Source organism: Terrapene carolina, unplaced genomic scaffold (assembly GCF_002925995.2).
Source record: "Terrapene carolina triunguis isolate 2854851 unplaced genomic scaffold, T_m_triunguis-2.0 Scaffold179, whole genome shotgun sequence".
NCBI lineage: Eukaryota > Metazoa > Chordata > Testudines > Emydidae > Terrapene > Terrapene triunguis.
Genome location: NW_020664530.1, coordinates 10,680,621 through 10,702,998, shown reverse-complemented (window position 1 = coordinate 10,702,998; position 22,378 = coordinate 10,680,621). Strand labels below are relative to the sequence as shown.

The 22,378-nt window shown below is 40.8% G+C and overlaps 1 protein-coding gene across 1 annotated transcript in view; it reads right to left on the bottom strand.

Annotated features, from left to right (window-relative positions):
• LOC112117073 (ATP-binding cassette sub-family A member 13) overlaps positions 1-22,378 on the bottom strand; it is a 288,528-nt gene that overhangs the window by 142,656 nt on the left and 123,494 nt on the right. The window contains exons 35-41 of the mRNA XM_026654040.1: positions 21,162-21,296; positions 19,432-19,555; positions 13,041-13,259; positions 8,891-9,109; positions 5,980-6,176; positions 4,300-4,457; positions 3,599-3,829 (exon numbers count right to left, since the gene is read on the bottom strand). Of these exons, the coding sequence (XP_026509825.1) occupies positions 3,599-3,829; positions 4,300-4,457; positions 5,980-6,176; positions 8,891-9,109; positions 13,041-13,259; positions 19,432-19,555; positions 21,162-21,296 (1,283 nt within the window). The remainder of the gene's footprint in view (positions 1-3,598; positions 3,830-4,299; positions 4,458-5,979; positions 6,177-8,890; positions 9,110-13,040; positions 13,260-19,431; positions 19,556-21,161; positions 21,297-22,378) is intronic.

The window sequence follows — 22,378 nt, the reverse complement described above, 5'->3', positions numbered from 1 at the left end:
GAGTTTCAGAGCCCAGGTCAGTTGACTCAGGCTCATGGGGGGTCAAGCTATGGGACTATAGCAGTGTAAGTGTTCCTGGTTGGGCTGGAGCCCGGGCTCTGAGAGCCTAACCCCTCACCAGGTTTCAGAGCTCGGGGCCTAGCTTGCTCCGCAATGTCTACACTGCTATTTTTAGCCCCACAGCCTGAGCTCCCAATCCATTGACCTGGTCAGTGTAGACATATCCTGTGTGTGGGTAGACCCCCTTATGTACACTGGGGGTCTTAATGACTTTTTCAGCACTTCACATAGGTATAAGGCTGTGGTTCTCAAACTGTGCGTCGGGACCCCATTTTAACGGGGTCGCCCAGGCTGGTGTTGGCCCTGGGCCCCAGCAAGTCTGAAGCCCAAGCCCCACCACTCAGGGCTAAGATTACATGCCCCCCACCCAAGGCAGAAGCTCTTGGACTTGATCTTTGGCCCTCCTGCCCAGGGCACTTGGGCTCGGGTGGTCTCAGTCTTCGGTCCCCCCTCCTGGGGTCACGTAGTAATTTGTTGTCGTCAGAAGGGGGCCACGGTGCAATGAAGTTTGAGAACCACTGTTCAAATGTATGCTCCAATGCAGTGGCTCTCAGCCTTTCTAGACTACTATGCCCCTTTCAGGAGTCTGATTTGTCTTGCATACCCCTCACTTAAAAACTACAGTAATTGTTTACAAAATCAGACATAAAAATGCAGAAGTGTCACATCACACTGTTACTGACAAATTGCTTACTTTCTCATTTTACCATACAGTTATCAAATAAATTAATTGAAATATAAATATTGTACTTACATTTTGTGGATAAGGGAGAAGCTGTGGATGTGGTATACCTAGACTTTAGTAAGGCATTTGATACGGTCTCGCATGATATTCTTATCGACAAACTAGGCAAATACAATTTAGATGGGGCTACTATAAGGTGGGTAACCGTACTCAGAGAGTTGTTATTAATGGTTCCCAATCCTGCTGGAAAGGCATAACGAGTGGGGTTCCGCAGGGGTCTGTTTTGGGACCGGCTCTGTTCAATATCTTCATTAACGACTTAGATATTGGTATAGAAAGTATGATTATTAAGTTTGCGGATGATACCAAACTGGGAGGGATTGCAACTGCTTTGGAGGACAGGGTCATAATTCAAAATGATCTGGACAAATTGGAGAAATGGTCTGAGTTAAACAGGATGAAGTTTAACAAAGACAAATGCAAAGTGCTCCACTTAGGAAGAAAAAATCAGTTTCACACATACAGAATGGGAAGAGACTGTCTAGGAAGGAGTACGGCAGAAAGGGATCTAGGGGTTATAGTGGACCACAAGCTAAATATGAGTCAACAGTGTGATGCTGTTGCAAAAAAAGCAAACGTGATTCTGGGATGTATTAACAGGTGTGTTGTGAGCAAGACACGAGAAGTCATTCTTCCGCTCTACTCTGCTCTGGTTAGGCCTCAGCTGGAGTATTGTGTCCAGTTCTGGGCACCGCATTTCAAGAAAGATGTGGAGAAATTGGAAAGGGTCCAGAGAAGAGCAACAAGAATGATTAAAGGTCTTGAGAACATGACCTATGAAGCAAGGCTGAAAGAATTGGGTTTGTTTAGTTTGGAAAAGAGAAGACTGAGAGGGGACATGATAGCAGTTTTCAGGTATCTAAAAGGGTGTCATAAGGAGGAGGGAGAAAACTTGTTCACCTTAGCCTCTGAGGATAGAACAAGAAGCAATGGGCTTAAACTGCAGCAAGGGAGGTCTAGGTTGGACATTAGGAAAAAGTTCCTAACTGTCAGGGTGGTTAAACACTGGAATAAATTGCCTAGGGAGGTTGTGGAATCTCCATCTCTGGAGATATTTAAGAGTAGGTTAGATAAATGTCTATCAGGGATGGTCTAGACAGTATTTGGTCCTGCCATGCGGGCAGGGGACTGGACTCGATGACCTCTCGAGGTCCCTTCCAGTCCTAGAATCTATGAATCTATGAATCTATGAATTTCAGTGTATAGTATACACAGCAGTATAAAAAAGTCATTGTATGAAATTTTCATTTGTACTGACTTCGCTAGTGCTTTTTCTGTAGTCTGTTGTAAAACTAGGGAAATATTTAGATGAGTTGCTGTATCCCCTGGAAGACCTCTGCGTACCCTCAGGGGTACATGTACCCCTGGTTGAGAACCACTGCTACAATGGACCTTTTCACAGAACTGAATGTATTTAGTAAGTAGGGGCTATGCATTTCCCATCGTTTGTTTGTATGCATGTGGATTTTTGTATTTTTTATTTGAAAATAAAATGTCAATTCTAAATTGGCAAAAAAAAAAAAAAAAAAAAAAAGTCTCAGTGTTGCAAACCAGATAACTGCTAATGGTTTTTATATCTGACCCCATTATTTTCCACATGCATCATTCATGCTGCAGAGCAACAACACATAATGTCCCAGATGACAGGCTTTCCAGAGTCTTGGTTTCATAAGCCCAGAAAAGAGATAAGTGTCTTCCCTAGACGACATTCTCTTCAGACTGCTGCTAATAATGCAACATACCTTCCCACCTCTTAGGGCGCGGGGTACATAAAATGATTGAAAGCTTACTATACGCTGTGTGGTAAACTATCTAAAGAGACACTAACTTACAAAAATGTGCATTTTGTATACTTGTGATTTGTTTTGTGCTTGGTCATATCCTAAGTTTTCTTTTTGTACATGGCCCACTTTGGGCTGTTTACAGAACTAAAGGAGATCGCTGGAAAAATCATATTTCTATGAAATGCTGCTGAGTGGATTGTACCATCAAATGAAAATATTGTCCCCCATCTACTGAAAAATATTAGTTTTGTTCTTTTATCATCATTTCAAGCAGTGAAAAACAGGGGGTGGGGGTGTTTTGTTTTTTTAAGGATCTACACTATGATACTAGAGTAATGATGGGTCAGGGAATTTTGAAAAGAACAGATAGTTGTAGTGGAAAGAATTCATTCTCTGGTATAGCCAGTTAAATAATGCCAGAGCCAAAACCAGTTGTGATGAACCCCCATCAGGTACATTGGCCAGATCAGAAGCTGAAGTAAATTTGCAAGAACAGCTATTCTTGTAAGATTTCCAGACCAGTTCTGCCAACTCCTGAGGTTTGGTTAGTCCGGATAGAATTCAGAGAAGAGACAGAATTTTTTGAGAGTTATATGAACTATACAGCCAAACCTTCTGAAGTTCATCCCCAATTAATTCAAAGCTCAATTTTTTTCTGATGCTAAGAGTTAATGAGAGATTTGGACTGACAGTGGTTTGGAGTTAAAACCCAGGTCATGTAAAATTTTCCTGAGATCAGCTGAGACAGAGAAGAACCTTCCAAAAGGTGATATCACCCTTTAGGATACATCAGGCTGTTGGAATGAATTATGGGAGGAGAGTGGTTGTTGCCCTTAAATAATATAGCAAAATTTAAAAATCTATATTCTACATGAGATGCTCTTTCATGCTCCCCTCAGGAACCTGTCCTGAAATATTAGGTAGTAAAAACATGGTCAAGAAGGTTAGATAGAAGCCAGTAGAGCATCTCTAACCACTGACAGCTACTATGGAGAGAGAAACACAGTACCTCTTCCAAGGTGGTATCTGAAATGCCATAGCCAGTCACATGTAGACGTTCAAGGTTTTCATCCATAGCCTGAAAGAGGCCTTTAAAGGAGGACTTATCTGCCTTCGCTGGAATCGCAATAGTCAGCTCACTCCCACTGTTCTCTTTTAGGAATGCTTCTGGTACATAGAACTGTATCAGAGATGTGACTCGACTGATGTACTCAGGATCCTGGATTTCAAACGCAGAGGGCTGCACAGAAAGGAAAACAATAATAAATGGAGCTTATATGCCATCAGAAAGTTGTAAAACAAGTCAAACTGAAAACAAATATGGGGCCAGTGCTGGAAACCCTTCCTCTGCTGGGTAGTCCCAGTGAAGTTTCTGGGTCTAATCTTGTGAGCAAGGGACTACTCATCATGAGTAAGGGATTGCAGGATTGGGCCTCTATTCAGCAAATCATCAAATTACTAATTTTCACTATGTTGCTAGATTATTTTATGTGCCAATTAATTCAAGTATGAAGGTTGCGAAAAACATTTGTTATGCACCAGTATTAAATAGACCAAGTCTTTCCTACATTGCTGGTTATGTAAGATAAAAGAATTACCACATTTATCTCACATATAAGTTACTAGCAGCATTGCAAGGTTCCCTCAGAATAATTGATATGACCATTTCTTAGCATGAAGTACATATTGTGCACAATTCTGTCACCATACCTTTTTTATGATTGTTAGACTGTATCCCTGGCCATATGTTTCCTTCAGATAAGAGGGAGGACCACAGCATCTCAGCTGCCCATGCTGCAGGATGGCAATGCGATCACTGAGCACTTCTGCCTCATCGAGATGGTGAGTGGTGAAGATCAAGGTGCAACCTACCCCAGGAAGAGCAGTACACACAGATTAACACTTTATTTTAAAATGTTTTCTCATGAGAGACGCTTTTTTCCCCCCAGGAGGATTCCTGAGGCAATAGTAATTCTATAAACTTACAAGACCGTACTTCAGTATGCAGAACACAGACACAAAATGCCTGCTAACACGTGTCCCATTGACACTCCCTGAGACGGTACAGATTATAAATCAGTGCAAAGTTTGTACTGGAATCTAAGAGAGACAACAACAAGCAGTTGCAATTTCAAGGCTGAGAAGGTGTTTTATGAGATTAGGAGATTCTTAAAATCACATAACTCTGGTGCCGGTTTCAATGGATCATTCACTGTGGTTTATTCCAGCTAATAGGGAGGGGAGGTGCCTGCTATCTCAGAAGCTTGCCTCCTACAGTCAGTTTTAGCTCATGACACTTGAAAATTAATGGAATGGTTTGACTGATGAGTATTCTCTTTAGAAGAAAAATATATGCAGTCATATGGGAAAGAACAGAAAGTGAGCCCCCCAAAAATGAAAAAGCAAAGTCAAAGAGTGATGGAAGTAGGAGATAACCCTTTTCATCCAGGGCAGGATCAGCATGGACTCATAGCTAACCTGAATCTTGCATTAAACCCACTAGATTTTTCAAACCATGGGTCACGACCCAGAACTGGGTCGTGGAATGGAAGGGATTGGGTTGCAGCAGCTCTGGTCAGCATCGCCGACAGGGCTGCTGAAAGTCCCATCAGTGGTGCTACAGAGCTAAGGCAGGCTAGTCCCTACCTGTTCCAACACCGTGCTGTGCCCCAGAAGTGGCCAGCAGGTCTGGCTCCTAGGTTGGGGGGGCACGGAGCGCCGCACGCTGCCCCCTGCCCTGAACACCAGGGGCTGTGCCTGTGAGAACCACGCGGAGCCGCTTACACACCTCTGCCTAGGAGCTGGACCTACTGCTGGACGCTTCTGGAGGTAAGTCCACGCCCCAACCCTGCCCCCCAATCCCCTGCCCCATCCCTGAGCCCCCCCAAACCCAAAGCCCTTTCCTGCACCCCAAACACTTCATTCTCAGCCCCACCCCAGAGTCTGTACCCCCAACCCAGAGCCTTGACCCCCTCCCGTACCCCAACTCCCTGCCACAGCCCTGAGCCCCCCCCAACCCAAAGCCCTTTCCTGCACCCCAAGCCCCTCATTCCTGGCCCCACCCCACAGCCCTCACCCCTGCACCCCAACCCTCTGCCCCAACCCTGAGCCCCTCATTCCCAGCTCCACTGGGTCGCAGGCATCAACTATTTTCTTCAACTGGGTCACCAGAAAAAAAGTTTGAAAACTATTGCACTAGATCAACCATCTTTCCTGAAGACAAAGAGAAGTAAGCTTTGAATTTTAGTTCGCTGCTTTAAAATTTCAACAGCTGAATGGAATAGTTATCTCTGTTAGGATTTCTATTCAGCAACTGGAAAGACAAATACTATTTTCAACCACCCTTTGCCTGGGAAGGATGTTAGCCAGAACATGACATGAGTTTTGTACCAGCTCTGTACTTCAACAGAATGTCCCAGATTCTCCGACGTGAACATGGATCCACACCACTGGTGGGCTCATCTAGAACAACTGTCTTCGAATTTCCAATAAAGGAGATAGCAATTGAGAGCCTCCTTTTCATTCCCCCAGACAGGGCTCCAACATGTTTGAACTGGTGGTGGGATAAATCCACATCTTCCAGGGCTCTAGAATAAGAATACAAATAAAACTGTGACCTTTGAAAATCACAAGCCTTTTTAGATCAGCTACCACATCATCCCAACCAGCGGCACTAGAACATTTTTAGTAGTGGGGGTGCTGAAAGCCAGCTCTCTTACCCCTCCCTCCGCCCCCAGAGATGAGTCTGGGAGCAGGACTGTGTCTCTGGGAGGGTGGAAGGGGACCTAGACAAGGGTAAGGGGGATGAGGCTGTGGCCACAGCTGGGTGCGGGCATGGAGCCAGGAGTGGAGCCCAGGCAGGGGCCAGCAGCCAGGACCCTATGTGCAGGGCCAGGAGCCAGGGAGTGGACCCCCAGGTGTGGGGCCAGCAGCCCCGCATAAAACCTGGGGGTGCTGTAGCACCCTCCCACACCCTTACTTCCCGCGCCTATGATCCCAACCCACAGTAAAGTGACGAAAAGTCACTTGCATGCAAAATATCCATGGGCAGTTTAAGTACAGAGCAGCATATATAACTATTCAGTTTCTTCTGGTATCCACTGAAAAGAAGTAATAGTAATAATCAAAAAGTCTCTTATTTTTAACAGCAACCTCCCTATGAGCCTCCTGAAATATACTTTTAATGGCCTCTGTACAGGATAAAGCAAAAAATAATTCAAAATTATAGGCCTTAACCATGTTCCAGTGAAGTCACAGAGAGTCTTTCCATTGATTTCAATAAGCTTTAGATTAGCCCCTATAAGAATCTGGAGGGAGTGAGGAATATTTCAAGGAGAGCTGAGGATAGTTCAAGGACTCTGAAATATTATTTAATATTTGTATAACCTAGAGTTGCCAACTTCCTAAACACAGAAAACTGAACACACTTGCCCTTCTGCTTCCCCAAAGCCCCGCCCCCTGCCCTGCCCCTTCTCTGAGGCCCAGCCCCCCACTCACTCCACCGCTCACTCACTCGCTCCTTTTCACCAGGCAGGGGGTTAGGGTATGGGAGGGAGTGAGGGCTCTGGGGTGGGGCTGAGGATGATGGCTTAGGGGTGCAGGAGGGGGCGCCAGGCTGGGGAGTGGGGGCTCGAAGCTGAGGCAGGGGTTGGAGTGTGGGAGGGGGTACAGGTTCTGGGCTTGGGCCAGAAATGAGATGTTCAGGATGCAGGAGGGGGCTCAGGAAGGGGGTTGGGGTGCAGGAGGGGATGAGGAATGTGGGCTCCGGGCAGCACTTACCTAAGGCGGTTCCCAGGAAGCAGTGACATGTCCCTCCAGCTCCGCGCACTGTCCCTGCCCACAGGCACCGCTCCCACAGCTCCCATTGGCTGCGGTTCCCGGCCAATGGGAGCTGCAGAGCCCCCATGGAAGGAGGAACATGCTGACCGCTTCCCGGTAGCCGCGCAGAGCCAGGCAGGGAGCCTGCCAGCCCCACTGCACTGCCAATCAGACTTTTAACGGCCCGGTCAGCAGTGCTGAGCAGAGCCGCCAGCGTCCCTTTTCAACCAGGTATTCCGGTCGAAAACCGGACACCTGCTACCCTAGTATAACCACCCAGGCAAATAAAAACCCTCACATTGATCTGAAAGAAACAGTTATAAGAACTCAAGGATAATTAGCACATTCTGCTTCTCCTTACAAAACAAGATCTTTTAGGCCACAGCCTTGCAAAGAGATCCCCCATGCAAACACTTATGTCTGTGCGGTGTCCCATTATAGGAATGGGACACCACACAGAAGCAATGGTATGAAGTCCTGATGAATTCAGCTTGTAAATAGGTGCCAGAGACAAAAGCCAACAGAACAATATGAACCGCAGTAGAGCAAATTTCCACACACTTCGTGAAAGGTCATCTCTTGGGAAAAAGAGGTAGTTTATTTGCCATAGGCTATTTAGTCCTTAGTCATTTTTTGATGCTGCCTTCATGTATTATGTGGACACCTGTCCAATAAGAACTAGACTGCAAGACCACCAACTAATTTCACATCACGCCATTGGCTGCTAATTGTGTTCTATCACTATCAACCTGGGTTGATTTGAATGGGCAAGCACAAGACAAGCTATCCCAGTGCTTGTCTGTGAGTTATCCAGTCCTTCACAGTAATTTTCTACTTTAAAGAAAGCAAATTTCTACTGCAAAGAGCTGACTTTATATGAATAAATACATTTATATCAAGGTATACACAGCATGCTTTCCAATCTTCTGACAAGCTACATTAAAATCTTGTGTTGCTTTGTTTAGAAAAAGTAATCTTACTGTTGCCTTAATCTTTTTTTAATTTCTCATTTCTGTAATAGCCTTAGCAATGGGGGCCTAATTCAATACAAATGTTCTGCTTCCCATAAAAATATCTAGTTAGTGGCAAGAATCTATCCCCTGTGTCTTTGAGGATCTTGCATAGCATTGTTATTACATGGTTCTAGGGTATTCAGAATTCAGTAGTCCAAGTACTATAAGAAAGAGTGTTTCCACTTCCTCTATGCTTTAGCTGAAACCACTAAAGAATTTTTTTAAACCTTGTCTGTAATATTCTTACTCTAATTTTTATTGCCATAGTTTTATTACTGAAAATTAAGATTGGGAAATACAAGCCAGAATTTTAGAATACAAAACCCATCATTAGCGCTCTCAGGATTCCAATAGTTAGGGCTGACTTTCCTAGCATGAGGCTGTTTGTTTGATCACCACAGTGTTCTTGGAATGGTTTTGAAGGACAGCCTACATACAGGTTTCCAGCAAGGAAAATAAGAACCACTAACCTACTGACTTGGTGATGTAACTGTTTCTTTGTCCACAGAGGCGCTTTCACTGAACCATAGAACAGCAGATGTTCTCGCACAGTTAAGGTGTCAAACAGCACATCATACTGTGGGCAAACACCCATCTCCATTCTGATAGCAGCCAGATCAGTATGTATATCCCTTCCATTGATGATGATGGTCCCAGAGCTGGGAGGGTACAGGCCTGTCAACATTGATCTGATACAAGAAATAACAGTGTTGTTGTAGCTGTTTGATCGCATGGGAGATGCAGAAGAAGAGTTCTGTTGAGCACAAAAGCTTTTCTCTTTCACCAACAGAAGCTGGTCCAATAAAAAAAAATATTACCACACACACCTTGCTCCTGCTCATAAGAAATAATACAAATTCAATAAAATCACTATATTCAGGACATACTCTATGTTGTATCCTGAATTTGATCAATTGACTTCTCGCAATAATTTCTTGTCTAGCAGCTGCATTATTTAAATGATGCTGGAGTGTGTATGGAGGAAATCTTGAGATTAATGCAAAAATGGTTATTAATAAAATTATAATTTACTCTTACAATGTTACCTTTACTGATTTTAAGAGAGACCTACATTTATTTGTATACTCATTTGAACACATACTTTTGTTTTTGGTTGCTCATTTTATTAAATGGAATTATTTAGGCAATCTTCTTTCTGTCAACCATTGACAAGTCTCAAGCGCCAAAGGAGATACCTTTGCCATAAAACTCCTGTATGTTTATAAAGGGTCCAAAATTTAACTTTTACCTACTATTGCTTTAAATTTCTATACTACTTTCCTTTACAATATGTTTTTAAAATGTACATAAGCATTGGTTATTGTGATGAGTGCTTTGCATAAAATATTTAATACAAGTTTTTACTTGCAAGATGTAAATATATCACAAAAGCAGATCATAAATCCAAGGAGCATTCTGGGGTCCAAAAACCATAATAAAAGGGTCTTATCAAAAACAGGACATCTTTTGCGTAAGATACCAGGTGATATAGATAGGATCTTATCTAAAAAAACCCCAAACTTTGTATGATGATATTTATGCTTTAGAAAGAGTCCTCACTTTAAAAGAAGATAAGGATGTTTTGTTTAGAACAAAGGGAAACATATGGATGTGGTGTTAACTGTAAAACTAAGATGTAAAGTGGGCTTTCCTTTTATTCCACCCTCCACACATGCTCTTTCAACACAAAACCTCTCATTTAAAACCTACTCATAAGGTGCTAAAGAATTTTCTTATTGAAAATAATTTCTTCTATAAGCACTCAGAAGTCTTCATTCTTCAGACTAAGAAAATCCCAGATAGCTGGAAAATGTTTTACAGAAGTTGTTGGTTACTTTTATCTACCTTGTTTTTCCTTTTAATGGTTCAAAACTTTGTTTATTCCTTAAAATCTTTTGAGATGTACAGCTGCAAATATTTTATCTAAATGCAAAGTTTTTTATGCAATAATTTACTAATATCTTTGCTAAATGGTAAGATACTTCATGTACTAATATGGAATCCACTGACCTTGCTGTGACTGGCTATTAATGTAAGAAGTCATTTGAGTATACAATATTTTTTTCTTAATTGGGGGGGTTAATTAGTTATCTGGCAATGCTTAAGCAACTTCCTGAACAAACACATAAAAACAAGCAGCACCTCTCCAAAGATTGATTAGGAGAAAGGACAATTTATTTATTTAATGAATACTCAAGTTTAAAAGCCTCTCTTTAAGAATTAAGTTTAAGAATAATTCAAAATTGAAAAACTTTCAAATCTAACATATGGGTGGGCTTGAACCTATTTGAAACAGAATTTCAACTCCTGATGAAACCTAATGAATAGCTCAGAAAATGTGCTGAGTAAAAAGTTAAAACTCTAACATTAAGGATGTTCTGACAGTTTCCTGCCACAAAAGAGCAAAAACAATTAGAAGTTTATATTTACGAGGGGAGGGTTTTTACTAAGACCAACCCACAAAGAAACTGAGCCAATAAAAGGAGGATAACAGCTAATCTGAATCCTACCAAGTCTGAAAGAAGTGTTTTCTCCTCTTTCCGTGAAATTAGACAAAAGAGAGGGGCATAAAGTAAATGACCAGCAACACTCTGCTCTCATCCTCAACTTTTCAGAACTCATCACAGCTCATCCTGTTCATCTCTGCAACTGAGCTGTGACCAACTGCTAAGAAGAAGAAAGACACTGAACAGCATCAAGAAGAAGTAATCTTCTAGCTCAAATGGCATCACCATCAAGACTTCAATATGGATTGGTGAGATGAAGTTGTAAAGAGCTGCCAAGGAATTAGATTTAAAATTTTCTTGTAATGATTTTCATGGGATATTGAAATAAAATTTTAATTTAGGATATTCACAGTTTCTCCCAATAAACCCCAAATGGTTTAGACCATTTATTTCTAGAGAGAAGCCATTGACTAACCTTTGGTAAATAGAAAAACAGTGGGATTTAATTTGAATTTAAGATTCTGGATATTAACTAACTTGCCGTTCAAGGATTGGTCTTGAGACTGGCTTCTTTTCAGTAACTGACAAATACTTTCTTTGGATTCATTGGACTCAGTTAAGATTTTAAAACCTTTGCCCATTTATAAACTATGTTATCCATGATAAACACAATAGGACTTACCTGCCCTGGAACAAAATTATTTCAAAATTATTATTTTTTGCCCACCTATAAGTTGTTTTAGTTAATAAGGATACTCTGGCACAGGACTCTACTAATTTTGGGAATAAAAGGACCTCTGCCAGGGTGGACAACTTTCAAAGGTGTAACCTGTCCAATGTTCTCCACAGAGACATATATAGAAGAGTTTGTAACTGAAGTAACAATTGTTTATCTTTTCTTTTTTCCTCATTTCCTTTCCTTAGTAAGGCAGTCATAGTTACTAACTGGGATTATTTCGCTTGTTTTAATAGCAGTTTCCCCTAAATCCTGGCAAAGAACCTCATGTGACTAAAATAGTGGGAGTCATGTCACTGAATTGGCATTACAAGAGAGAAATATTAAAGGTTTGCCCTGCTATTTCTTGTTTCTCTAAATTGTAAGTTTTCGTAATTTTTTAAAATAAAATTACTTGGTGCTCAACAACTTGAAGCATCCCTTAATACACCAAAAGTGCTTTAGGTAGAGCCTCAACTGATGTAAATTGGTGTACTTCTATTAGGTGTACTGGAACTGGAACAACAACTTGCACAAGTGGAGTATTTGGCCGTTTATAATTACGGAAAAGTTTCTAATGGTAAAATCTTTTTTTAATTAAACCCGATATCAATAATTCATTATCTCTCTTGCTATTTCCTGAACAAGGCTCATTTGTCTAGCCAAGTCACAGAAAAAAAGAGAGACAGAGAGAGAGAGAGAGAGATCAACTGACTAATATTTCCTGGTTAAAAAAAAATATATTTATCCCAGTTTAGCTGTAAATGCAGGGTAAAATCTCTAATTCCTAATTTATGTAGGCTCATTTCTGCAATCCTTACCCATGTTAATCAAGTTGACTAAATCTAGAATCCAGTTCATTCTCATTAGTAATTTATGTACTTGCAGGGGTTGAGAAAAAATGGTCCGAATTCTTGATATTTCATTAATATAAAAGGAAGAAACAGATTAACTTTTTAATTAAGCCAGATTTTTTAAAATGTTTTTCTTTGTTATTTCGGCTTCTTTTCAGCTGTCAGAACATCCTCTTCAACATCCAGGAAGAAAGTTTGCAAGCTCAGTAAACCTCTGAGATCACCATCTGATGGAAGCACAGGTGGAATGTTGTAGAGTGTGAGGAAAAGAAAGAAGGGTTTCCTTCAGGTCTCTCTGCACCCATGCCCACAATAACCCCTCATCTCCCAGCTACTACTAAAGCTGCTTAAAATAATAGCTTTACCATTGAGGTTATGATAAATGGGACTCAATTTTCCACTGCAATGCATTTGTTTTGCCAGGGGCACCATGGCACAGTAAGTTCATTTAAGCAACTTTAGTGGCATCTTTTGCTTGGCAAAAATGTGCAAGAACAATAACCAAGCAAGGAGATGGAATAGCTCATTTGCTGATGTACAAAACATTTCAAAGCACCAGATAAGGTAAAATGTGTAGTAGGCCATCATTCAGCAATGGACATACATTATTGTAGTCTTGCCAGCTCCATTGGCACCCAAGAGAGCTGTGATTTGACCCTTGTAGAAAGTGAGGCTGAGATCTTTAACTGCAGTCTTTTTGTTGTCTGTGTATTCTTTGGTGAGTGACATCAGTATAACTCCTATTGGGCTTCCTCCTTCACTCACGCTTCTCTCATTTGCAGGCAGAGAACCTGTGTAAATGAAGAATAAAGCTTTAAAAGCACTGGCAGTTATATAGTGAAAGTGCATTGGCTTTACCTTTCCTGAAATGGTCATCATTGTTGTACATTTAAGCTACAGGGTCAGGTGGTATAAATTGGTATAGCTCCATTCAAATCAATGCTGCTGTGCCAATTTATAACTATCAAGGATAGGGACCACAGTTATACTAAGTATCTAATCAATGAAAACGTTTAATTGCAGCTTAAAACACCAAAAATAAAACGGATAAGTGTGTGTGCACATGTTAATACAAATATGCACATATATAGTAATTATTAAAATGTTATTGTCATCTAGTAAAATGTATTTCTTGAATAATGAGATTTTTACAAAGGAACGAGCAAAAATGGAGGTTGCGGACCAGAGAAAACGGGGACAGTATCATTGACTAAATGGAATGGAGAAAAAGAAATGCACACAACACAAAGGAATAACAGAGGCTAGTGTTTGGAGAACCAGTTCTGTTAAAATATGAAACAACCAGAACCTCTGCTCATTGCTCAGTAATTTTTAATATTAGAATAAAGGTGGTTTTAATCCCTTCCAACAACCTTGTGACCATTCTCCAACTAGACTTTGCCAGCTTCCCTGCAACTTGTACCAAGGTCCTTCTCCCAGGTCATCCTCCCCTTTAGCTTTCCTGGATTGTATTTCAGAGCCCAGAACCTTTAACTCTACCAGCCTGTAAGACGACCGGACTCATCCCTGTGGCGCCTCCTACTGGTCATCCAGGGAATTAGCTCTCCAGCCTCTGGAGCGCCCTCAGCAGGCCGGTGATCCGCCTTGTCCTCTGCTGGCGCCCATGTCCCTCCCAGGACCCGGTGCCCCTCTTACTGGGATGCTGCCCACTGGCAGTACCCCACAGATCTGGGTCTCCCATCCCTGGGGAACCCCCACCCACTATCCCAACCTTGCCTCAGCACTAGGCCTCTGCCAGTCACCAACTAGCCCCCACTCCCTGGGGCAGACTGCAGTATAAGCCTACTCATCACAGGTAAGGGGGGTTTGGACCTGCTGCCTTGGCCTAGCCCTGGGCTTCCCTCTGCAACCCCCAGTACCGCTTGGCCTAATACTAGGTCGCAGCCTGGGGCTTTCCAGGCTGGAGCTCCCCAGCCTTTCCCCAGCCCTGCTCCACTCAGGTACTCTTTGTCTAGCTCCCTGCAGCCAGGCCCCTCTCTCTCCAAAGGCAGAGAGAGACTACTGAGCTCCTGGCTCCCAGCCTTCTTATACAGGCCAGCTGAGGCCTGATTGGGGCATGGCCCCAGCTGCAGCCACTTCCCCCAATCAGCCCAGTAGCTGCTTGCTCCCTGGGCTATCTCAGGCCCTTCCAGGCAGGAACAGGTGTCCACCCTGCTACACAGCCCTTTCTGCTACTTGATATAAATCCCAGGTGTACTCTGGAGCTTAACACAAAGGTGCTGGACCCTGCCATTGCTCAGGTGGAAGAGATAATCTTTCTTTTCTCCTTCCACTCTAAGAAGAGCAAAGAGCTGTCAGGACTGGGAGAGAAAAAGTGAAGGTCTCTATCCAAAGTAATCATCAAAGGTAAATGTGAAATCTACTGATGGAGGGACCTGGAGCCTGTTTGTGAGGAGAGATCACTCGATGGAGGGCTTCAAAGTCAAGTTAGTTCAGATAATATTCCAATTAACATCTACATATTTAGACATTTAACTGAACCTCTGAAGCTTCTGAAATTTTCCCTTCAGTAGTAGAGAGGTATTGATACAAAATGCTCTTGGGTGATTGGGACTTCTGGCCTCTACTATAGATAGCTGAACCAGTCCAGATAATATGTAATTTCATATGGTTGCAGAGGACTGCCAAGGCCCAAGAATGGATGTGGGTGGCATGTGTTTCTCTATCCATGAATCTTTAATCAAAAGAAATACATGACAACGTAGTAAAATGGGCCTTAGAGAAAATAAAAGAAATCAGATTTTAAACAGCAAAACATGTAAGGAATTCATAAGTAGCCAAACACAGAACTGGAAAGAAACAGTGGAAATGGTTGTAGGCAGCTGTAGCCCTGGAAAATAGAGGTGATAAGTGTGTTATTAAAATGTGAGGCTAAAAAAAGAGTCAGAAAGGGCAGAGTTTAGATAACAAGCATAATGAAAAAGAAAATTCACATAAAAGAAACTTTTCACTGAAGCAAGGAGAAAATAAAAACAGAGCCTTATATTTGATTTGATCTGAAAAAAGTGTAGCGGTAGAAAAACTGAACTCTGACCATGAATTTTAATGAGCACAAAATTGTTCAGGTTAGTGAACACTATACAACATTGTGAGGAATGTCAAAGGGACCTTAAAAAGCTTGGTGAATGGGCAGCACAATGGCAGATGAAATTCAGTGTTGACAGATACAAAGTAATAGATATTCAAAGAGTCATTTGAACCACTCATACTGTAATACCAGGGTACCAAATATACAGGAATCACAGAATAGGTCAGGCTAGTCGGGGAGTGGCACTTCATGTGAAAGAAAGCATAGAGTCAAATATAGTAAAAATCTTAAATGAATCAAACTGTACCACAGAATCTGTTAGAAATTCCATGCTTGAATAATTAGAGAATAGTAGTAAAACTATACTTCTGACCAGCTGACCTGGATGTTGATGGTGATTGTGAAATGCTCAAGAAAATTAGAGACAAAATACAAAATAGAAGACTCAGTAATAATGGGGGATTTCCACTATCCTCATATTGACTGGGTACAGGTCACATCAGGATGGGATTCAGAAATAATGTTTCTAGACACCATTAATGACTGCTTCTTGGAGCAGCTAGCCCTGTAACTCACAAGAGGAGAGGCAAATTTTGATTTAGTCCTAAGTGAAGCACAGGATCTGGTCCAAGAGATTAATATAGCTGAACTGCTCAGTAATAGCGACAATAATATAATTAAATTTAACATTCTTGTAGAGGGGTAAAATATCAAAGAAACCCACCACAGTAGCATTTAACTTCAGAAAGGGGAACTACACAAAAATGAGGAAACTATATAAATGGACATTAAAAGGAACAGTTATACGGGGAGATTATGGTGGATCAGTAAAGTGCCTGGACCACTACCAGTGACTGGAAAATCAATTATCATGCTTATTGACAAAAACAGCCAAGTTAGTGGGCCCATGTTGCAGCCTTAGCATAACTAAGCCAGGAGATGAGGGAGTTTGAGCGACCACAAGAAGGGAACCTGACCCTGCGTCCTTCCTGATAAGATTTCTGTTTAAATTGATGAGGCATGGGTTTTAGAAAACAGGAAGCTTATCTATATTTCTACTCTTGGGTGTGTTTATCAGGGCCCTCAAGCAAGCAGACTCTGAAAAAACACATTTTTCTAATTAGCAGTCTGAGGAAACCTCTTGCTTAACCGCTGAAATTGTTTGCTTAACAAGTTTTTTTGATTGACATGTTATTGTCATACTAACAATAAATAAGGGGGGAGAAGTTTGGGCTAGTTGGATCACTTTGTGGACACCCCTGAGGGTATCCAACGGCAGATGGAAGACAGGCCATCGGATGGCTGTCATTGTACCACTCGAAAATTGCTCCAGACTTTGGTAATTATTGGGGGTTGTGGGTTTTTACTAACCTGTTGGGGACATATGTAAGTGCTTGAGACTAAATAAAGTATAGTTTAAATAAGAGCACTCTTGTATTGTAATGTCAATCATCTATCGGTCGGATGGCCATGTCCCCATTTACTTATGTCCTGCCTCCGCCTCACCAAGAGTAAATGTTACCAAGAGCTTTGGGTTCATAAAGCCCCGGATAACACAGACACAAGAGTGAAATGCCTGCAAGCAGCATGGAAACTTTAAAAACACCAACTAGAGGCTCAAATTAAATGTATACCCCAAATTAAAAGAATAGCAAGAGAACCAAAAAATGCCACCATAACTAAACAACACAGTAAAAGAAGCAGAGGCAAAAGGGCATCCTTTACAAATTGAAAGTCAAATTCTACTGAGGAAAATAGAAAGGAGCATAAAAGTATAATGAAGTAGGCCAAAAAAGAATTTGAAAAGCAACTAGAAAAATACTCAAAAACTAACAGCAAAATTTTTTAAGTACAACAGAAACAAGAAACCTGCCAAACAATCAGTGGGACCACTGCACAATCGAGGTGCTAAAGGAGCACTCAAGGAAGACAAGGCCATTGCAGAGAAGATAAATGAATTCTTTGCATTGGTCTTCACTGCAGAGCATGTGAGTGAGATTCCCACACCTGAGCCATTTTTAAGTGACAAATATGAGGAACGGTCCCAAACTGAGGTGTCAATAGAGGTGGTCTTGGAATAAACTGATAAATGAAGCAGTACTATGTCACCAAGACCAGATTCTATTCACCAAAGGGTCCTGAAAAAACTCAAATATGAAATTGAAGAACTAACTGTGGTATGTAACCTATCACTGAAAACAGCTCCTGTACTAGATGACTGGAGGATGGCTAACCTGATGCCATTTTTTTTTAAAAAAACTCAAGAGATGATCCTTACAATTAGTCCAGTAAGCCTATCTTCAGTACCAGGCAGACTGGTTGAAACTATAGTAAAAAAAACAGAATTATCAGACACATAGATAAACACAATTTGTTGGGGAAGAGTCAACATAGCTTTTTCTAAAGGAAAATCATGAATCATAAGCGGGGTCAACAAACATGTTGACAAGAGTGATGTGGTGGATATAGTGTACTTGCACTTTCAGAAAGACTTTGACAAGATCACTCACCAAAGGCTTTTAAATAAAGTAAGCAGTCATGGGATAAGAGGGAAGGTCCTCTCAGAGATCAATAACTCGCTAAAAGATAGGAAATAAAGGGTCAGTTTAAAAAATGGAGACAGGGAAATAGTGGGGTCCCCCAGGGATCTGTACTGGTGCTGTTCAACATATTCATAAATGAGCTGGAAAAATGGGTAAATAGTGAGGTGGCAAAGTTTGCTGATGATTACAAAATTACTCAAGATAGCTAAGTCCAAAGCAGACTGCGAAGAGTTACAAAGGGATCTCACAAAATGGGTGATTGGGCAACAAAATCGTAGATTAAATTCAGTGTTGATAAATGTAAAGTAATGTATATTAGAAAACATAATCCGAACTATACATACAAAATTATGGGGTCTAAATTAGCTGCTACCACTCAAGAAAGATCTTGGAGTCATTGTGGATAGTTGTTTGAAAACATCCACTCAGTGTGCAGTGGCAGTCAAAAGAGCAAACAGAATGTTAAAAAGCTTTAAGAAAAGGGTAGATAATAAAACAGTAAATATCATAATGCCATTATATAAATCCAGGATATGCCCATACCTTGAATACTTCAGGCAGTTCTGGTTGCCCCATCTCAAAAAAAAAAAAAGTATTAGAAATGGAAAAGGTACAGAGAAGGGCAATAAACAGGATTAGGGGTATGGAACAGCTTCATAAGAGGAGAGATTAAAAAGACTGGGATTATTCAGTTTGGAAAAGAGATGACAAGGGGGAATATGACTGAAATCTATAAAATCATGAATAGTGTTGAGAAAGTCAATAGGGAAGCGTTATTTACCCCCTTACGTAACAGAAGAAGCAGGGATCACCCAATGAAATTAATAGGCAGCAGGTTTAAAACAAAATGCACAGTCAACTTCTGGTTCTCATTGCCAGGGAATGTTGTGAAGGCCAAAAGAATAAGTGGGTCCAAAAAAGAATTAGATAAGTTCATGGAAGATAAGACCATCAATTGCTATTAGCTAAGATGGTCAGGGATGCAACCCTATGCTCTCGGTTTCCCTAAGCCTCTGACTGCCAGAGGCTGGGACTGGATGACAGGGGATGAATCCCTTGATGATTGCCCTGTTCCATTCATTCCTTCTGAAGCATCTGGCACTGATCGCTGTCAGAAGACGGGATACTGAGCTAGATGGACCATTAGTTTGACCCAGTATGACCATTCTTATGCGATGGGTTCTAATTGAACTTTATCCACTCAGACATCTCTGTGGACAGCTCAATGAAAACTTTTTACTCCAAAAATCTTTTTAAATAAAAAAAAAACCAACAAAATGTTAGGATGCATGAGTAGTGAGATATAAATTTAAATTTAGACTCAACCAATTATGGAAGATAGATTACTAACAGTGAATTACGCAGAAAAAGAAAATAATGTTTACTAAGGCTCCTGCTATTACAAACCTTCATTGACAAAAAGCATATTGGAATTTAGATGTTTCCTTCTCTTCTCTGTACCACACAGCTTCTTCCAGTAAGAGATAGTAAAGGGGAAGTGCCATGGCTTTCTGAACCCCAATCTTCCTAGATGTTAAATATAAGAGAAACATTTGAAACATTTTCAAAATTCATTTGTTGTTCAAACATATAAGCTAATTCTATTATCCTATATTTCTGTTGTTGTTTTCCAAGGGAACAGGGATATAAAATCTTATCTATACTGCATAGCATAGATTTTTATATAGCACTTTTCTTCACAAAATATCCCAAAGCATGTTACAAGCTTTGGGGTCAATCTTGCTATCATAGAAATCAATGGAACTTTTGACACTGACATTTGCTTGTGGAAACGGCTCTCTCAGCATTATCCTGGCATTAGTGAGACAATCCAAATAAAGATTTGGCCCATATCTTGAGCTAAGCTTAGTAAGGCTCAATGAGCTGGGGTAAAGGTGTCAAGCTTTTTACCTGCCCTAATCTGGGCCAGTCCCTAGCATGTGCCACCTGCCAACAGTTGCCATTCTAGCACCAAGGGATAGCAAGGTCTAGTGACATCTTAGCCACGCCTGCTTTTTCCCAGATTCGTTTCCTACACTAGGGCAGGGAGGAATGATGTAGAACCTGCTGCAGCAGCTGAATGGCACGAAAGATACTTCTCCATACACAAGTGAATCATCAAGGAGACAGATTTGATACCTTTCCAGCTGCTTTGCACCACCACTTGGCAAGCCAGCTGGCAGAGGAGCAAGGATCTGGCCTTGTACTGTAGTACGTTAACACAAAGGGGCAGAAGTATGGCTGCACATACTGCCTTAACACTGACATTTCCTGACCTTTTCAGTGCTTCACTCAGCATTCACTTAATGTGGTTTTTGTATCCGTGGAGTCACAGGATGTGGTACAGAATAGCAAGTGACGACCTTAATTTTTAAGTGAAAGGTTTTTGCCTGAGATACAGTTACATTATTGTATTCCCTTCTGTTTCCATGTCAAACTTCTCAGTTATTCATTTTGAATTAAATATACAATAAGCAGCAAAAACCATGTAATTTGCCAAGTTGAGCGAGTGTAAATTTTAGGTCATGAAAGAGGTGTTTAGAAAGCATTCCAAATGCCCCAACAACCAACATAAGGGCATTAATAATAAAATAAAATAAAAAAACCTAGAGATTGTAGGAAAAATGAATCCCACCTTCTGAGAATAAATTTGGGATGTAATTAATTTCAGTTGTGACCCGGAATTATTGGTGGAAAGAGATGATAACCAGGAAATCAAATTGTTCATTAGCATTCTGAAAATACATTATTAATAAATAGCCTTAATAAAGTGTCCTAATCCTGACTCGGACAGAACACCCAGTTAACTCAATATGAGTTCTGCTACTGGACTGAACTCTGTCATTATACAGTGTCAATCAGTCTGAGAAGTCCTTATCCAATTATCTACTCTCCTTATATACATACACAAATAGACTTCATACCATATGACAATTCCAGCCCACCAGTTAGCGTCATTCACTGACCCATGAAGGTTTTCTTAGTTAGTCTCACTCATAGCAGTAGTCATGTATTTTGCATGTCAGAAAGCCCTAACTCAGAGGCATCAAAGATTTAATATGTTTTAATTATAAAGGAATGAAAAAGAACAACTCATTTTGGTATTAATAAATCTACGAGTACTTGTTCTTACCAGGGATTACATTGCTGAAATACCAGCCAGCTAATAAATATAGAATTGAATCAAAGAAAATCATCCAGCAAGCCCATCCAAAGGTCATGGATCCTCCTTGTGCCAGGGGCTGGTACATGTTACTCCATTGAATGCCTAGTAATAAAAAAAGGTCAGTGCTAAATCTGTAGAGCACCACAGGTAGCAGGATCATATACACGTCAACACCAAACACTCAAGAGCATTGATGGACAAAAAAGAACAATGTTAATCACTGTAATTTTAACTGAATAGAAACAAAACGTTAGGCTGCTCAGTCTCTATGGGCAACAGCAGGTAATATTACTGCTGAGCAAATATGAAAAAACTCATAGTGGAACAGAGTTTTTAAGAAGTTTATTATTTTATTTTAGCTGTCCTTTTATTTTAGTAAAAAGAAAAAAATAAGATCACTAGGCAAAATGCTGAAAAAAAATATGAGAGAAGCTCTTTTTCGTTTGTTCAATAAATCAGGCATTAAGACAGTTTGCTGATACATGTAAACAAATGGTTTAAAAGAGATCTGCAGCAGATTTATTTAGTTGAAACCTGCAAATCCTGACTAAATGCAATCTATTATATAGTATATATTTTAGAGTAGTGCCTGATGGTGACAGCCAAAGATTGGGGCTCCAGACACTAATCATTTGAAAAATTACTTAAACTCATATTCCAGCAGGCGTATGACGAAAGGAAGGAAAACACAAAACACTAGCAGTACTTAGAATTCAAATGTAATACCGCTACTGTATTTCTGAATTGAAAAGTTATTCAGAAAACTAGATTATTGCACTGTCTACATAAGATTTTATAAAGATAGCCACATAGCCAGATATGTTCTTGACCTGCTTTATTGGAAACTATTTTTTCCTGGGGGGGGGACATTTCTTATTTAAAAATGTCAACCAAAAAATAACTTTTTTTTCTGATAGTTATTGCAAACTAGAGCTGGTGGAAAATTTGCTCTCTTTTCTGATACTTATCAGCTTGCACATAAGTAGTAAACCCTCTATCAGCAGCTGGCGCTTGAGATGGCTTCCATTGTGACAGCAAGACCATCTTGCTGTTAATAACACCAAATGAAGAAAAGATTCCATCTTGGATCAGTTACCTGGTTCAAAAATCCCTCCTCAGGACAATCATGAGGGTATTACACACACACACACACACACACACACACACACACACACACACACACA